Source organism: Procambarus clarkii, chromosome 27, assembly GCF_040958095.1.
Source record: "Procambarus clarkii isolate CNS0578487 chromosome 27, FALCON_Pclarkii_2.0, whole genome shotgun sequence".
NCBI classification, from domain to species: Eukaryota; Metazoa; Arthropoda; class Malacostraca; order Decapoda; family Cambaridae; genus Procambarus; species Procambarus clarkii.
Window position 1 is genome coordinate 7,188,522 of NC_091176.1, and position 18,851 is coordinate 7,207,372.

Here is an 18,851-nt window from a genome sequence, read left to right on the forward strand (position 1 = left end):
AGGAAGGCGGGAAGGACGAGGAGAGGAAGAGCGCAACACGCGAGCATAAGAGATATTAGCATAAGGCGGGAGCCGGCGAACCTGGCGCCTCGCCTCAGGAAAAGATAAACGCTCCCGGTGCTTCAGGTTGAGGACGGCTGCCTCAAGCTTGTAATGGACACATGCACGGGAGAAGGTAGGATGGGCCTCACCGCAGTTGAGGCAACGAGCCTGGGGAGAAGTGCACTCCGACTTAGAGTGACCTTCGCCACCACACAAAGGACAGAGAGAGACAGTCCCGGAGCAGCGGAGGGCACCATGCCCAAACCTCCAGCACTTGTTGCAGAGCCGAGGAGAAGGAATGTACTCCTGGACAGAGCACCTGGCACCAGCAAGAATGACAGAGGGTGGAAGGGTCCTACCATCAAAGGTAATCTTCACAACCCGGAGGGGTTGACGGCGACTACCACGAGGGGGACGAGTAAACGTGTCCACCTGGAGAATAGAATGGCCCTGGGCAGCGAGGATATGTCGAATATCGTCGTGGCAGTCGCGCAGGTCCCGAACACCGGTCGCAACATGGGGCGGGAGCAAAATAGTGCCAACACTGGCATTCAACTGAGCGTTCTTCGAGACCCGAACGGGGGTCTCGCCAAGGCAGGATAAGGCAGCCAAGCGGGAAGCAGCATCCTGAGAAGGAGCAGCAACGACACGTGTACCGAGACGAGTGGGGTTGAAAGTAATGGAGGCATCCACGGAATCAATGAGATGCCGATGGAGGGAGAAATCGTCAGGAGGCGCAGAATCAAGAGGGAGAAGATCAAAATATTTGGCCCACGAAGCGGGACCAAACAAGGCTTGATAGGTAGCAGAACTGGAAGGAATCGAGCGAGGGCGGCCGTGACGAGGACGGCGATGAGAACCCCCAGAGAGAGAGGGGTTAAAAGGCGCAGTAGTTACAACTAGAGAAGGAGCCGCGCCAGGGGACGAGGTAGTCACCACTGGGGGCTTGGGGCTCGACCCAACCACAGAGGAGGGAGGGGAGCCAGGGGAAGGAGTCAGAGAGGCCAAAGGAGGAGCAAGGTCGGGGCCCAATGCAGCGGAGGCTACAGAGCCCGGTCTTCCAATACGGACCGACTCGGGGGCTTGGTCGCCCACCCCACGAGCCTGAGAAGGTAAGCCAGAAGCAGCCGAAACAGGGGTTATCATCTTGACGAAAAGGAGAATTCATTCACGAATGTGCCCCCACACCCACCATGGAGCCACAATTAGAGGCAGGACACCCAACAAGAAGCTATCGCCGATCTTGTCAGAGCCTCCTAGGGGTGCGTCGTGAGTATACGCCCCACAAACGCCACCTTAAGAAACCGACAGTCCGTCGAGATCGGGTTCAGTGACGAAGTGGGGATTGACAATAAAAGGTTCCCCTCGCTCTCGACGTCGGGTACTGCAGTTCTACGGGTGCATGAGTATGCCTCCTCAAGCACCCGGGCGTCAAAATAGAAGAAGTCCAAGGGAAGAACCAGAACGAGCAAAAGGTCGGCAGGAAACGGCAAGCAGATAGGAGAAGAGGGGGGAGAAAAACGAAACAGAAGGAAAAGGAAAAGGTGCCCAGCAGAATTGGAGAGGACGGCAGCAGGAGCACAAGGCTAGAAAAGGACAGAGGACTGTCCCAAGGAGCATCACACTCCGGCAGCCGCCCACGAAGCCCCCACACGGCGACAACGAGCTGAGCGGGGAGGGGGAAATGGGATTAAATCATTGGATTAAATATGCACTTATGGAAAACGGAACTATTGAGGGGAGATGAAGATTTTATGGTTGATGACGTCCTTGAACATTGGGGATGTCTGTACCCGTGCACGTCGCCAAGGTAACTAAATTTAGGGATGACGGAAGGGTGCTGTTTAATCCCCCTGGGAAAAATCCAGTGGGTAAATTCAGGTTCTTTTAATCTCCACAAGAAAAATCATGACACGGAATGGAGCCATCGAGTTTCATGGGGGGAAAAAAATCATGACTCCAATCAATGCCGTAGAGTTTCATGGACAAATATCATAACTCAAATGACGATTGTTGGGAAAAGCTAAAATGTCGCAATTTGAGTCTTATACTACTACCGTGGTTTACCAGCAAGCTGCCACCGTGGTTTACCAGCAAGCTGCCACAGAGGTTTACCTGAGAGAGCGGCAATATCGAAACTGTTTCTTGAGTAGTTTCGCAGAGGTTGGGCGGCCAGGTGGAAGCTGGTGTAGTTGTTGAAGGCCCTCATGAAGAACAGAAGATTGTATTCTTGAAGTTGAATGCCCTCTAGAGTACACCCAACGCTTCCCTCCTCCTCCTCTGTGACCCAGCTGATGTAGTACTCATGCCTAGAGCAACACCCACTCGGACTTCCAAACATCCACTCCGGTAACAATATCTGCGTCTCGACCTTGGCTATAAGGCGGCGGGGGTTCGAGGCGCTGCTCAGGTGGCGTAAGATGCCGACGACGCCAACGTCCGAGATGTCGATGGCCTCGCAAAGATCCTTGCGGTTATTGGGGTCGAGGCAGACGCTGGCACCGGAGGTCGAGCCTGCCTCCGTCAGCACCCCCAGCACAGCCACCACAACCAGGGTGCTTGAGGGACGGGCCATTATGGCAGGCACTCACTCGAGGGCCGGTCACACCACCACACCCTCCTTGTAACTTTCTTCTAACACTGGTACTAAACACTCCTTGCTCACTTCACACGCTGCGCAGCGTCATAACGAGAACGTTATGAGAGTGTGACGTGTGTTAGTGTGTGGTGACGTGTGTTAGTGTGAGGTGACGTGTGTTAGTGTGAGGTGACGTGTGTTAGTGTGAGGCGAGTTAGTGTGAGGGGACGTGTGTTAGTGTGTGGTGACGTGAGTTAGTGTGAGGTGACGTGTGTTAGTGTGAGGCGAGTTAGTGTGAGGTGACGTGTGTTAGTGTGTGGTGACGTGAGTTAGTGTGAGGTGACGTGTGTAAGTGAGGCGAGTTAGTGTGAGGTGACGTGTGTTAGTGTGAGGTGACGTGTGTTAGTGTGAGGTGACGTGTGTTAGTGTGAGGTGACGTGTGTTAGTGTGTGGTGACGTGAGTTAGTGTGTGATGACGTGTGTTAGTGTGTGATGACGTGTGTTAGTGTGAGGTGACGTGTGTTAGTGTGAGGTGACGTGTGTTAGTGTGAGGTGACGTGTGTTAGTGTGAGGTTAGTTAGTGTGAGGTGACATGTGTTAGTGTGAGGTTAGTTAGTGTGAGGTGACGTGTGTTAGTGTGTGCTGACGTGTGTTAGTGTGTGCTGACGTGTGTTAGTGAGAGGTTAGTTAGTGTGAGGTGACGTGTGTTAGTGTGTGCTGACGAGTGTTAGTGTGAGGTGACGTGTGTTAGCGTGAGGTGACGTGTGTTAGCGTGAGGTGACGTGTGTTAGCGTGAGGTGACGTGTGTTAGTGTGTGGTGACGTGTGTTAGTGTGTGGTGACGTGTGTTAGTGGGAGGCGAGTTAGTGTGAGGTGACGTGTGTTAGTGTGTGGTGACGTGTGTTAGTGTGAGGTGACGTGTGTTAGTGTGAGGTGACGTGTGTTAGTGTGAGGTGACGTGTGTTAGTGTGTGGTGACGTGTGTTAGTGTGAGGTGACGTGTGTTAGTGTGAGGTGACGTGTGTTAGTGTGAGGTGACGTGTTAGTGTGAGGTGACGTGTGTTAGTGTGAGGTGACGTGTGTTAGTGTGAGGTGACGTGTGTTAGTGTGAGGTGACGTGTGTTAGTGTGAGGTGACGTGTGTTAGTGTGAGGTGACGTGTGTTAGTGTGAGGTGACGTGTGTTAGTGTGAGGTGACGTGTGTTAGTGTGAGGTGACGTGTGTTAGTGTGAGGTGACGTGTGTTAGTGTGTGGTGACGTGTGTTAGTGTGTGGTGACGTGTGTTAGTGTGAGGTGACGTGTGTTAGTGTGAGGTGACGTGTGTTAGTGTGTGGTGACGTGTGTTAGTGTGAGGTGGCGTGTGTTAGTGTGAGGTGACGTGTGTTAGTGTGAGGTGACGTGTGTTAGTGTGTGGTGACGTGTGTTAGTGTGAGGTGACGTGTGTTAGTGTGAGGTGACGTGTGTTAGTGTGAGGTGACGTGTTAGTGTGAGGTGACGTGTGTTAGTGTGAGGTGACGTGTGTTAGTGTGAGGTGACGTGTGTTAGTGTGAGGTGACGTGTGTTAGTGTGAGGTGACGTGTGTTAGTGTGAGGTGACGTGTGTTAGTGTGAGGTGACGTGTGTTAGTGTGAGGTGACGTGTGTTAGTGTGAGGTGACGTGTGTTAGTGTGTGGTGACGTGTGTTAGTGTGAGGTGACGTGTGTTAGTGTGAGGTGACGTGTGTTAGTGTGTGGTGACGTGTGTTAGTGTGTGGTGACGTGTGTTAGTGTGTGGTGACGTGTGTTAGTGTGTGGTGACGTGTGTTAGTGGGAGGCGAGTTAGTGTGAGGTGACGTGTGTTAGTGTGTGGTGACGTGTGTTAGTGTGTGGTGACGTGTGTTAGTGTGTGGTGACGTGTGTTAGTGTGAGGTGACGTGTGTTAGTGTGAGGTGACGTGTGTTAGTGTGAGGTGACGTGTGTTAGTGTGTGGTGACGTGTGTTAGTGTGTGGTGACGTGTGTTAGTGGGAGGCGAGTTAGTGTGAGGTGACGTGTGTTAGTGTGTGGTGACGTGTGTTAGTGTGAGGTGACGTGTGTTAGTGTGTGGTGACGTGTGTTAGTGTGTGGTGACGTGTGTTAGTGTGAGGTGACGTGTGTTAGTGTGTGGTGACGTGTGTTAGTGTGTGGTGACGTGTGTTAGTGGGAGGCGAGTTAGTGTGAGGTGACGTGTGTTAGTGTGTGGTGACGTGTGTTAGTGTGTGGTGACGTGTGTTAGTGTGTGGTGACGTGTGTTAGTGTGTGGTGACGTGTGTTAGTGGGAGGCGAGTTAGTGTGAGGTGACGTGTGTTAGTGTGTGGTGACGTGTGTTAGTGTGTGGTGACGTGTGTTAGTGTGTGGTGACGTGTGTTAGTGTGAGGTGACGTGTGTTAGTGTGAGGTGACGTGTGTTAGTGTGAGGTGACGTGTGTTAGTGTGTGGTGACGTGTGTTAGTGTGTGGTGACGTGTGTTAGTGGGAGGCGAGTTAGTGTGAGGTGACGTGTGTGGTGACGTGTGTTAGTGTGAGGTGACGTGTGTTAGTGTGTGGTGACGTGTGTTAGTGTGTGGTGACGTGTGTTAGTGTGAGGTGACGTGTGTTAGTGTGTGGTGACGTGTGTTAGTGTGTGGTGACGTGTGTTAGTGGGAGGCGAGTTAGTGTGAGGTGACGTGTGTTAGTGTGAGGTGACGTGTGTTAGTGTGTGGTGACGTGTGTTAGTGTGAGGTGACGTGTGTTAGTGTGAGGTGACGTGTGTTAGTGTGAGGTGACGTGTGTTAGTGTGAGGTGACGTGTGTTAGTGTGAGGTGACGTGTGTTAGTGTGAGGTGACGTGTGTTAGTGTGAGGTGACGTGTTAGTGTGAGGTGACGTGTGTTAGTGTGAGGTGACGTGTGTTAGTGTGAGGTGACGTGTGTTAGTGTGTGGTGACGTGTGTTAGTGTGTGGTGACGTGTGTTAGTGGGAGGCGAGTTAGTGTGAGGTGACGTGTGTTAGTGTGTGGTGACGTGTGTTAGTGTGAGGTGACGTGTGTTAGTGTGAGGTGACGTGTGTTAGTGTGAGGTGACGTGTGTTAGTGTGAGGTGACGTGTGTTAGTGTGAGGTGACGTGTGTTAGTGTGAGGTGACGTGTGTTAGTGTGAGGTGACGTGTGTTAGTGTGAGGTGACGTGTGTTAGTGTGTGGTGACGTGTGTTAGTGTGAGGTGACGTGTGTTAGTGTGAGGTGACGTGTTTTAGTGTGTGGTGACGTGTGTTAGCGTGAGGTGACGTGTGTTAGTGTGAGGTGACGTGTGTTAGTGTGTGGTGACGTGTGTTAGTGTGAGGTGACGTGTGTTAGTGTGTGGTGACGTGTGTTAGTGTGAGGTGACGTGTGTTAGTGTGAGGTGACGTGTGTTAGTGTGTGGTGACGTGTGTTAGTGTGTGGTGACGTGTGTTAGTGTGAGGTGACGTGTGTTAGTGTGAGGTGGGAACAAGGAGATCCTGAGCGTCGCCCACCACCGTCAACCAGTGTTGACAAACACAGGAGACAAAACCCAGCCGGTGGTGGTGGTCTCACACCGCTACAATAACAGGAAGTTTTAGCTTCCGCTTCCCACTCTCATATCAATAACTTGGGATCAGTAGGAGCTTGGATGCTCCGGATGATACTATCACAGCAAACCTCAACGTCATAAATTAATCATGGTAGTCATGATATCATTGAGAATACGGATACTGGAGGAAAATGATATTCTATACAGGGGATGCGGGTTTACCGAAGTTCTGAAATGCGCTCATTCTGTCCAAAGAGACAGTGGATAAGGAAAATTTCCAAACGTCCTGAAAATTCGAGCAGTCTAGCAATGAATTTTAATGAAGGACTAAGCTGGCGGGCTTCCACTCCCTGGATTTGTATTGGGAGGACGGGTTGACCACAGTGGGCCGAGGACGGGTGGACCACAGTGGGCCGAGGACGGGTGGACCACAGTGGGCCGAGGACGGGTTGTCCACAATGGGCCGAGGACGGGCGGACCACAGTGGGCCGAGGACGGGTTGCCCACAGGGAATAAAAAAAAAGGCGGTTTACACACGACTCACAACTGATGACGGTCGAACACTTCTGGATCAAGTGCTTCACTGACGACTTTTGTTCGAACCACAACGCTGTAAATGCTTCACCCACGTACTACAAATACAAATAATCACAACAGAACCTAAACACCTAACCTAACTTGTGCTTATATGCTAATATATTATAATATTAATTTATTTTTTAGCAAATTCCAGTTTTGAATGAACAGCATGTTCATTCAAAACAAAGAATGTTTAAGAATGCGTCTGTGGGGTCGACCGCTGGATGGAATGGACTTGAGTCAAAGACGGGTTGAAATCCTTCACCCTCGTACTTCGAACACAAATAAATGCCAACAGAACCTAACCTCCGCCTAACTACACACAGAATTTTTATATATAATAATACTAATTTATATATGAGAACAAACTAATGTTTAATACCTGGTATGTTAAAATTGATGAATGCTTCCGGGGAGGACAACCGCTGCTTTAAACAGCCTAGTGTGAGGACGGATTGTTGGGAGCAGCTGCACATCTATATTTTTTATGACGGCGCCAAATGCAGGCGATGAGTCTCAGTAACGTGGGTGAAGAATGTTGACCAGACCACACACTAGAAGGTGAAGGGACGACGACGTTTTGGTCCGTTCTGGACCATTCTCAAGTAGATTGATCGACTTGAGAATGGTCAAGGACGGACCGAAACGTCGTTGTCCCTTCACCTTCTAGTATGTGGTCTGGTCAACGACGCCAAAACATTGTAAATTACAAAGTAGATTTATAAGTAGGGTTTTTGGAGACGGAACACGTTCGATTCAGCATTAGAGCATATGAAATGGCATGCAGCATATTGGCTCGTGCGAGACGGCTTCTACTTTTATATGCTAAAATTTCGATATGTGTCCATCCCAGACTTGAAACAATACAACGATCCTACCTCTCAGGGTAATTAACAGTTCGAATGCATTAGGCAGTGATGTGGTGGAGGCAGACTCCATACACAGTTTAAAATTAGATGACAGAGCCAAGTAGCCTAAGGAATCTATACAACAGTTGATTGACAGTTGAAAGGCGGGACCAAAGAGTCAGAGCTCAATCCCTGCCAACACAACCGAGTACCTTGTATTATCTTACGCCTGGAATTATGTTACATAAATCAACAAACCTCTTCCCAAAATTGTCATTCAACTAGACATTTTCCGAATGTAAATTTACCCATCTTCAATTCATTATTAGGCTTGTTATCATGTATTTATTTATATATAAACACCAAATATTCTCCTTGCTATGCCCTCTCAACCATTGTTGGGGTGACCAACCTGTGGACAGTTGTTAAGGCCTCCATAATTACCTACTGTCCACCCAGCAGGTAGACTTCAGCCCTCAACATACTCCCGGACAACAGTAAATTCTCAAGTGTGTATACACCGAGAAGCGGGCTACACCTCACAGTACATTTACCGGTACACTCGCTACATTTACCGGTTCACTCGCTACATTTACCGGTACATCCGCTACATTTACCGGTACATCCGCTACATTTACCGGTACATCCGCTACATTTACCGGTACATCCGCTACATTTACCGGTACACTCGCTACATTTACCGGTACACTCGCTACATTTACCGGTACACTCGCTACATTTACCGGTACACTCGCTACATTTACCGGTACACTCGCTACATTTACCGGTACACTCGCTACATTTACCGGTACACTCTCTACATTTACCGGTACACAATCTACATTTACCGGTACACTCTCTACATTTACCGGTACACTCGCTACATTTACCGGTACACTCGCTACATTTACCGGTACACTCGCTACATTTACCGGTACATTTACCGGTACACTCGCTACATTTACCGGTACAAGATAAAAGAAAAAAAATGTTATTTCATGCAGTTGCGTCAACTTATCTCTGTTTTGACATAATAAGGAGCGGGGCGAGTACCGAGGGGTGGAGCTGCCGACCTCGGCCAGCCTCCCGCAAGCAGGAACCTCTTTATCATCTCTTCATTCCTTATAATATTTCCACATTTCCATCAGAACGACGCAGCATTTTCCAAATAATTACAGGAAATTTTCCTTTAAACTAAACATTATAGTGATTGAACCAGTGACACGCTGCCAACTCCATGTAATGGTGTCTCACTACACACCCTGGTGTCCCCTGGTGTCTCACTACACACCCTGGTGTCCCCTGGTGTCTCACTACACACCCTGGTGTCCCCTGGTGTCTCACTACACCCCCTGGTGTCCCCTGGTGTCCCCTGGTGTCTCACTACACCCCCTGGTGTCCCCTGGTGTCTCACTACACCCCCTGGTGTCCCCTGGTGTCTCACTACACACCCTGGTGTCCCCTGGTGTCCCCTGGTGTCTCACTACACACCCTGGTGTCCCCTGGTGTCTCACTACACACCCCTGGTGTCCCCTGGTGTCTCACTACACACCCCTGGTGTCTCACTACACCCCCGGTGTCTCACTACACCCCCTGGTGTCCCCTGGTGTCTCACTACACACCCCTGGTGTCCCCTGGTGCCTCACTACACACCCTGGTGTCCCCTGGTGTCTCACTACACACCCCTGGTGTCCCCTGGTGTCTCACTACACCCCCTGGTGTCTCACTACACCCCCCTGGTGTCCCCTGGTGTCTCACTACACCCCCTGGTGTCCCCTGGTGTCTCACTACACCCCCCTGGTGTCCCCTGGTGTCTCACTACACCCCCTGGTGTCCCCTGGTGTCTCACTACACCCCCTGGTGTCCCCTGGTGTCTCACTACACACCCCTGGTGTCCCCTGGTGTCTCCCTACACACCCCCCTGGTGTCCCCTGGTGTCTCACTACACCCCCCTGGTGTCCCCTGGTGTCTCACTACACCCCCCTGGTGTCCCCTGGTGTCTCACTACACACCCTGGTGTCCCCTGGTGTCTAACTACACCCCCTGGTGTCCCCTGGTGTCTCACTACACCCCCTGGTGTCCCCTGGTGTCTCACTACACCCCCCAGGTGTCCCCTGGTGTCTCACTACACCCCCAGGTGTCCCCTGGTGTCTCACTACATCCCCCTGGTGTCTCACTACACCCCCTGGTGTCCCCTGGTGTCTCACTACACCCCCTGGTGTCCCCTGGTGTCTCACTACACCCCCTGGTGTCCCCTGGTGTCTCACTACACCCCCTGGTGTCCCCTGGTGTCTCACTACACCCCCTGGTGTCCCCTGGTGTCTCACTACACACCCCTGGTGTCCCCTGGTGTCTCACTACACACCCCCCTGGTGTCCCCTGGTGTCTCACTACACCCCCCTGGTGTCTCACTACACACCCTGGTGTCCCCTGGTGTCTAACTACACCCCCTGGTGTCCCCTGGTGTCTCACTACACCCCCTGGTGTCCCCTGGTGTCTCACTACACCCCCCAGGTGTCCCCTGGTGTCTCACTACACCCCCAGGTGTCCCCTGGTGTCTCACTACATCCCCCTGGTGTCTCACTACACCCCCTGGTGTCCCCTGGTGTCTCACTACACCCCTGGTGTCCCCTGGTGTCTCACTACACACCCTGGTGTCCCCTGGTGTCTCACTACACCCCCTGGTGTCCCCTGGTGTCTCACTACACCCCCTGGTGTCCCCTGGTGTCTCACTACACACCCTGGTGTCCCCTGGTGTCTCACTACACACCCTGGTGTCCCCTGGTGTCTCACTACACCCCCTGGTGTCCCCTGGTGTCTCACTACACACCCTGGTGTCCCCTGGTGTCTCACTACACACCCTGGTGTCCCCTGGTGTCTCACTACACACCCCTGGTGTCCCCTGGTGTCTCACTACACACCCCTGGTGTCTCACTACACCCCCGGTGTCTCACTACACCCCCTGGTGTCCCCTGGTGTCTCACTACACACCCCTGGTGTCCGCTGGTGTCTCACTACACACCCTGGTGTCTCACTACATCCCCCTGGTGTCTCACTACACCCCCCTGGTGTCCCCTGGTGTCTCACTACACCCCCTGGTGTCCCCTGGTGTCCCCTGGTGTCTCACTACACCCCCTGGTGTCTCACTACACCCCCTGGTGTCCCCTGGTGTCTCACTACACTCCCTGGTGTCCCCTGGTGTCTCACTACACACCCCTGGTGTCCCCTGGTGTCTCACTACACACCCCCCTGGTGTCCCCTGGTGTCTCACTACACCCCCCTGGTGTCCCCTGGTGTCTCACTACACACCCTGGTGTCCCCTGGTGTCTAACTACACCCCCTGGTGTCCCCTGGTGTCTCACTACACCCCCTGGTGTCCCCTGGTGTCTCACTACACCCCCCAGGTGTCCCCTGGTGTCTCACTACACCCCCAGGTGTCCCCTGGTGTCTCACTACATCCCCCTGGTGTCTCACTACACCCCCTGGTGTCCCCTGGTGTCCCCTGGTGTCTCACTACACACCCTGGTGTCCCCTGGTGTCTCACTACACCCCCTGGTGTCCCCTGGTGTCTCACTACACCCCCTGGTGTCCCCTGGTGTCTCACTACACACCTCTGGTGTCCGCTGGTGTCTCACTACACACCCCTGGTGTCTCACTACACCCCCTGGTGTCCCCTGGTGTCTCACTACACACCCCTGGTGTCCCCTGGTGTCTCACTACACACCCTGGTGTCCCCTGGTGTCTCACTACACACCCCTGGTGTCCCCTGGTGTCTCACTACACCCCCTGGTGTCTCACTACATCCCCCTGGTGTCTCACTACACCCCCCTGGTGTCCCACTACACCCCCTGGTGTCCCCTGGTGTCTCACTACACCCCCTGGTGTCCCCTGGTGTCTCACTACACCCCTGGTGTCCCCTGGTGTCTCACTACACACCCCTGGTGTCCCCTGGTGTCTCACTACACACCCCTGGTGTCCCCTGGTGTCTCACTACACACCCCCTGGTGTCCCCTGGTGTCTCACTACACCCCCCTGGTGTCCCCTGGTGTCTCACTACACACCCTGGTGTCCACTGGTGTCTCACTACACCCCCTGGTGTCCCCTGGTGTCTCACTACACCCCCCAGGTGTCCCCTGGTGTCTCACTACACCCCCAGGTGTCCCCTGGTGTCTCACTACATCCCCCTGGTGTCTCACTACACCCCCTGGTGTCCCCTGGTGTCCCCTGGTGTCTCACTACACCCCCTGGTGTCCCCTGGTGTCTCACTACACCCCCTGGTGTCCCTTGGTGTCTCACTACACCCCCTGGTGTCCCCTGGTGTCTCACTACACCCCCCTTGTGTCCCTTGGTGTCTCACTACACACCCTGGTGTCCCCTGGTGTCCCCTGGTGTCCCCTGGTGTCTCACTACACCCCCTGGTGTCCCCTGGTGTCTCACTACACCCCCTGGTGTCCCCTGGTGTCTCACTACACCCCCTGGTGTCCCCTGGTGTCTCACTACAAACCCCTGGTGTCTCACTACATCCCCCTGTGTCCCCTGGTGTCTCACTACACCCCCCTGGTGTCCCCTGGTGTCTCACTACACACCCTGGTGTCCCCTGGTGTCTCACTACACCCCCTGGTGTCCCCTGGTGTCTCACTACACCCCCCAGGTGTCCCCTGGTGTCTCACTACACCCCCCAGGTGTCCCCTGGTGTCTCACTACACCCCCAGGTGTCCCCTGGTGTCTCACTACATCCCCCTGGTGTCTCACTACACCCCCTGGTGTCCCCTGGTGTCTCACTACACCCCCTGGTGTCCCCTGGTGTCTCACTAAACACCCCTGGTGTCCCCTGGTGTCTCACTACACACCCCTGGTGTCCCCTGGTGTCTCACTACACCCCCTGGTGTCTCACTACATCCCCCTGGTGTCTCACTACACCCCCCTGGTGTCCCCTGGTGTCTCACTACACCCCCTGGTGTCCCCTGGTGTCTCACTACACCCCCCTGGTGTCCCCTGGTGTCTCACTACACCCCCTGGTGTCCCCTGGTGTCTCACTACACCCCCTGGTGTCCCCTGGTGTCTCACTACACACCCCTGGTGTCCCCTGGTGTCTCACTACACACCCTGGTGTCCCCTGGTGTCTCACTACACACCCCTGGTGTCCCCTGGTGTCTCACTACACCCCCTGGTGTCTCACTACATCCCCCTGGTGTCTCACTACACCCCCCTGGTGTCTCACTACACCCCCTGGTGTCCCCTGGTGTCTCACTACACCCCCCTGGTGTCCCCTGGTGTCTCACTACACCCCCTGGTGTCCCCTGGTGTCTCACTACACCCCCTGGTGTCCCCTGGTGTCTCACTACACACCCCTGGTGTCCCCTGGTGTCTCACTACACACCCCCCTGGTGTCCCCTGGTGTCTCACTACACCCCCCTGGTGTCCCCTGGTGTCTCACTACACCCCCCTGGTGTCCCCTGGTGTCTCACTACACACCCTGGTGTCCCCTGGTGTCTAACTACACCCCCTGGTGTCCCCTGGTGTCTCACTACACCCCCTGGTGTCCCCTGGTGTCTCACTACACCCCCCAGGTGTCCCCTGGTGTCTCACTACACCCCCAGGTGTCCCCTGGTGTCTCACTACATCCCCCTGGTGTCTCACTACACCCCCTGGTGTCCCCTGGTGTCTCACTACACCCCCTGGTGTCCCCTGGTGTCTCACTACACCCCCTGGTGTCCCCTGGTGTCTCACTACACCCCCTGGTGTCTCACTACACCCCCTGGTGTCCCCTGGTGTCTCACTACACCCCCTGGTGTCCCCTGGTGTCTCACTACACCCCCTGGTGTCCCCTGGTGTCTCACTACACACCCCTGGTGTCCCCTGGTGTCTCACTACACACCCCCCTGGTGTCCCCTGGTGCCTCACTACACCCCCCTGGTGTCCCCTGGTGTCTCACTACACACCCTGGTGTCCCCTGGTGTCTAACTACACCCCCTGGTGTCCCCTGGTGTCTCACTACACCCCCCAGGTGTCCCCTGGTGTCTCACTACACCCCCAGGTGTCCCCTGGTGTCTCACTACATCCCCCTGGTGTCTCACTACACCCCCTGGTGTCCCCTGGTGTCTCACTACACACCCTGGTGTCCCCTGGTGTCTCACTACACACCCTGGTGTCCCCTGGTGTCTCACTACACCCCCTGGTGTCTCACTACACCCCCTGGTGTCCCCTGGTGTCTCACTACACACCCTGGTGTCCCCTGGTGTCTCACTACACACCCTGGTGTCCCCTGGTGTCTCACTACATCCCCCTGGTGTCTCACTACACCCCCTGGTGTCCCCTGGTGTCCCCTGGTGTCTCACTACACACCCTGGTGTCCCCTGGTGTCTCACTACACCCCCTGGTGTCTCACTACACCCCCTGGTGTCCCCTGGTGTCTCACTACACACCTCTGGTGTCCGCTGGTGTCTCACTACACACCCCTGGTGTCTCACTACACCCCCTGGTGTCCCCTGGTGTCTCACTACACACCCTGGTGTCCCCTGGTGTCTCACTACACACCCTGGTGTCCCCTGGTGTCTCACTACATCCCCCTGGTGTCTCACTACACCCCCTGGTGTCCCCTGGTGTCTCACTACACACCCTGGTGTCCCCTGGTGTCTCACTACACCCCCTGGTGTCCCCTGGTGTCTCACTACACCCCCTGGTGTCCCCTGGTGTCTCACTACACACCTCTGGTGTCCGCTGGTGTCTCACTACACACCCCTGGTGTCTCACTACACCCCCTGGTGTCCCCTGGTGTCTCACTACACACCTCTGGTGTCCCCTGGTGTCTCACTACACACCCTGGTGTCCCCTGGTGTCTCACTACATCCCCCTGGTGTCTCACTACACCCCCCTGGTGTCCCACTACACCCCCTGGTGTCCCCTGGTGTCCCCTGGTGTCTCACTACACCCCCTGGTGTCCCCTGGTGTCTCACTACACCCCCTGGTGTCCCCTGGTGTCTCACTACACACCCCTGGTGTCCCCTGGTGTCTCACTACACACCCCTGGTGTCCCCTGGTGTCTCACTACACACCCCCTGGTGTCCCCTGGTGTCTCACTACACCCCCCTGGTGTCCCCTGGTGTCTCACTACACACCCTGGTGTCCCCTGGTGTCTCACTACACCCCCTGGTGTCCCCTGGTGTCTCACTACACCCCCCAGGTGTCCCCTGGTGTCTCACTACACCCCCCAGGTGTCCCCTGGTGTCTCACTACACCCCCAGGTGTCCCCTGGTGTCTCACTACATCCCCCTGGTGTCTCACTACACCCCCTGGTGTCCCCTGGTGTCTCACTACACACCCTGGTGTCCCCTGGTGTCTCACTACACCCCCTGGTGTCCCCTGGTGTCTCACTACACCCCCTGGTGTCCCTTGGTGTCTCACTACACCCCCTGGTGTCCCCTGGTGTCTCACTACACCCCCCTTGTGTCCCTTGGTGTCTCACTACACACCCTGGTGTCCCCTGGTGTCCCCTGGTGTCCCCTGGTGTCTCACTACACCCCCTGGTGTCCCCTGGTGTCTCACTACACCCCCTGGTGTCCCCTGGTGTCTCACTACACCCCCTGGTGTCCCCTGGTGTCTCACTACAAACCCCTGGTGTCTCACTACATCCCCCTGTGTCCCCTGGTGTCTCACTACACCCCCCTGGTGTCCCCTGGTGTCTCACTACACACCCTGGTGTCCCCTGGTGTCTCACTACACCCCCTGGTGTCCCCTGGTGTCTCACTACACCCCCCAGGTGTCCCCTGGTGTCTCACTACACCCCCCAGGTGTCCCCTGGTGTCTCACTACACCCCCAGGTGTCCCCTGGTGTCTCACTACATCCCCCTGGTGTCTCACTACACCCCCTGGTGTCCCCTGGTGTCTCACTACACCCCCTGGTGTCCTCTGGTGTCTCACTACACCCCCTGGTGTCCCCTGGTGTCTCACTACACCCCCCTTGTGTCCCCTGGTGTCTCACTACACCCCCTGGTGTCCCCTGGTGTCTCACTACACCCCCTGGTGTCCCCTGGTGTCTCACTACACCCCCTGGTGTCCGCTGGTGTCTCACTACACACCCCTGGTGTCCCCTGGTGTCTCACTACATCCCCCTGTGTCCCCTGGTGTCTCACTACACCCCCCTGGTGTCCCCTGGTGTCTCACTACACCCCCTGGTGTCCCCTGGTGTCTCACTACACCCCCCTGGTGTCCCCTGATGTCTCACTACACCCCCCTGGTGTCCCCTGATGTCTCACTACACCCCCCTGTTGTCTCACTACACCCCCCTGGTGTCTCACTACACCCCCCTGGTGTCTCACTACACCCCCCTGGTGTCTCACTACACCCCCCTGGTGTCTCACTACACCCCCTGGTGTCTCACTACACCCCCTTGTGTCCCCTGGTGTCTCACTACATCCCCTGGTGTCTCACTACACCCCCCTGGTGTCCCCTGGTGTCTCACTACACCCTCCTGGTGTCCCCTGGTGTCTCACTACACACCCCTGGTGTCTCACTACACACCCCTGGTGTCCCCTGGTGTCTCACTACACACCCCTGGTGTCCCCTGGTGTCTCACTACACACCCCTGGTGTCCCCTGGTGTCTCACTACACACCCCTGGTGTCCCCTGGTGTCTCACTACACACCCCTGGTGTCCCCTGGTGTCTCACTACACCCCCCTGGTGTCCCCTGGTGTCTCACTACACCCCCTGGTGTCCCCTGGTGTCTCACTACACCCCCTGGTGTCTCACTACACCCCCTGGTGTCTCACTACACCCCCTGGTGTCCCCTGGTGTCTCACTACACCCCCTGGTGTCCCCTTGTGTCTCACTACACCCCCTGGTGTCCCCTGGTGTCTCACTACAACCCCTGGTGTCTCACTACAACCCCTGGTGTCCCCTGGTGTCTCACTATACCCCCTGGTGTCCCCTGGTGTCTCACTACACCCCCTGGTGTCTCACTACACCCCCCCCTTGTGTCCCGTGGTGTCTCACTACACCCCCCTGGTGTCCCCTGGTGTCTCACTACACACCCTGGTGTCTCACTACACCCCGTGGTGTCTCCCTACACCCCCTGGTGTCCCCTGGTCTCTCACTACACACCCTGGTGTCCCCTGGTGTCCCCTGGTGTCTCACTACACCCCCTGGTGTCTCACTACACCCCCTGGTGTCCCCTGGTGTCTCACTACACCCCCTGGTGTCTCACTACACCCACTGGTGTCCCCTGGTGTCTCACTACACCCCCTGGTGTCTCCTGGTGTCTCACTACACCCCCTGGTGTCCCCTGGTGTCTCACTACACACCCATGGTGTCTCACTACACCCACTGGTGTCCCCTGGTGTCTCACTACACCCCCTGGTGTCCCCTGGTGTCTCACTACACCCCCTGGTGTCCCTTGGTGTCTCACTACACCCACTGGTGTCCCCTGGTGTCTCACTACACTCTCCTGGTGTCCCCTGGTGTCTCACTACACCCCCTGGTGTCCCCTGGTGTCTCACTACACCCTCCTGGTGTCCCCTGGTGTCTCACTACACCCCCCTGGTGTCCCCTGGTGTCTCACTACACCCTCCTGGTGTCCCCTGGTGTCTCTCTACACCCCGCTGATGTCCCCTGGTGTGTCTCTACACCCACTGGTGTCTCACTACACCCCCTGGTGTCTCACTACACCCCCCTGGTGTCCCCTGGTGTGCCACTACACCCCCTGGTGTCCCCCTGGTGTCTCACTACACCCCCCTGGTGTCCCCCTGGTGTCTCACTACACAACCCTGGTGTCTCACTATACCCCCCTGGTGTCCCCTGGTGTCTCACTACACACCCCTGGTGTCTCACTACACACCCCTGGTGTCCCCTGGTGTCTCACTACACCCCCTGGTGTCCCCTGGTGTCTCACTACACCTCCTGGTGTCCCCTGGTGTCTCATTACACACCCTGGTGTCCCCTGGTGTCTCACTACACACCCCCCTGGTGTCCCCTGGTGTTTCACTACACACCCCCCTGGTGTCCCCTGGTGTTTCACTACACACCCTGGTGTCTCACTACACACCCCTGGTGTCCCCTGGTGTCTCACTACACACCCCTGGTGTCCCCTGGTGTCTCACTACACCCCTGGTGTCCCCTGGTGTCCCCTGGTGTCTCACTACACACCCTGGTGTCCCCTGGTGTCTCACTACACACCCCTGGTGTCCCCTGGTGTCTCACTACACCCCCCTGGTGTCTCCCTACTCCCCCTGGTGTCCCCCGGTGTCTCACTACACCCCCCTGGTGTCCCCTGGTGTCTCACTACACACCCTGGTGTCCCCTGGTGTCTCACTACACACCCCTGGTGTCCCCTGGTGTCTCACTACACCCCTGGTGTCCCCTGGTGTCCCCTGGTGTCTCACTACACACCCTGGTGTCCCCTGGTGTCTCACTACACACCCCTGGTGTCCCCTGGTGTCTCACTACACCCCCCTGGTGTCTCCCTACTCCCCCTGGTGTCCCCCGGTGTCTCACTACACCCCCCTGGTGTCCCCTGGTGTCTCACTACACCCCCTGGTGTCCCCTGGTGTCTCACTACACCCACTGGTGTCCCCTAGTGTCTCACTACACCCTCCTGGTGTCCCCTGGTGTCTCACTACACCCCCCTGGTGTCCCCTGGTGTCTCACTACACCCTCCTGGTGTCCCCTGGTGTCTCTCTACACCCCGCTGATGTCCCCTGGTGTGTCTCTACACCCCCTGGTGTCTCACTACACCCCCTGGTGTCTCACTACACCCCCCTGGTGTCCCCTGGTGTCCCACTACACCCCCTGGTGTCCCCCTGGTGTCTCACTACACCCCCCTGGTGTCCCCCTGGTGTCTCACTACACAACCCTGGTGTCTCACTATACCCCCCCTGGTGTCCCCTGGTGTCTCACTACACACCCCTGGTGTCCCCTGGTGTCTCACTACACCCCCTGGTGTCCCCTGGTGTCTCACTACACCTCCTGGTGTCCCCTGGTGTCTCATTACACACCCTGGTGTCCCCTGGTGTCTCACTACACATCCCTCTGGTGTCCCCTGGTGTTTCACTACACACCCCCCTGGTGTCCCCTGGTGTTTCACTACACACCCTAGTGTCTCACTACACACCCCTGGTGTCCCCTGGTGTCTCACTACACCCCCCTGGTGCCCCCTGGTGTCTCACTACACACCCTGGTGTCTCACTACACCCCCCTGGTGTCCCCTGGTCTCTCACTACACACCCCTGGTGTCCCCTAGTGTCTCACTACACCCCTGGTGTCTCACTACACCCCCC

The 18,851-nt window shown here is 56.2% G+C and overlaps 1 protein-coding gene across 5 annotated transcripts in view; it reads right to left on the minus strand.

The window, feature by feature from the left end:
• The window catches only part of LOC123762726 (vascular endothelial growth factor receptor kdr-like), a 471,742-nt gene that overhangs the window by 206,058 nt on the left and 246,833 nt on the right, over positions 1-18,851 (minus strand). The window contains exon 1 of one of the 5 annotated variants that reach the window (XM_045749442.2): positions 2,158-2,711. The exons of the other annotated variants lie outside the window; for them this stretch is intronic. Coding sequence (XP_045605398.2) covers positions 2,158-2,617 — 460 coding nt within the window. The 5' untranslated portion in view covers positions 2,618-2,711. Of the gene's footprint in view, positions 1-2,157; positions 2,712-18,851 lie in introns of those variants that run through there. 5 annotated transcript variants of the gene reach the window in all.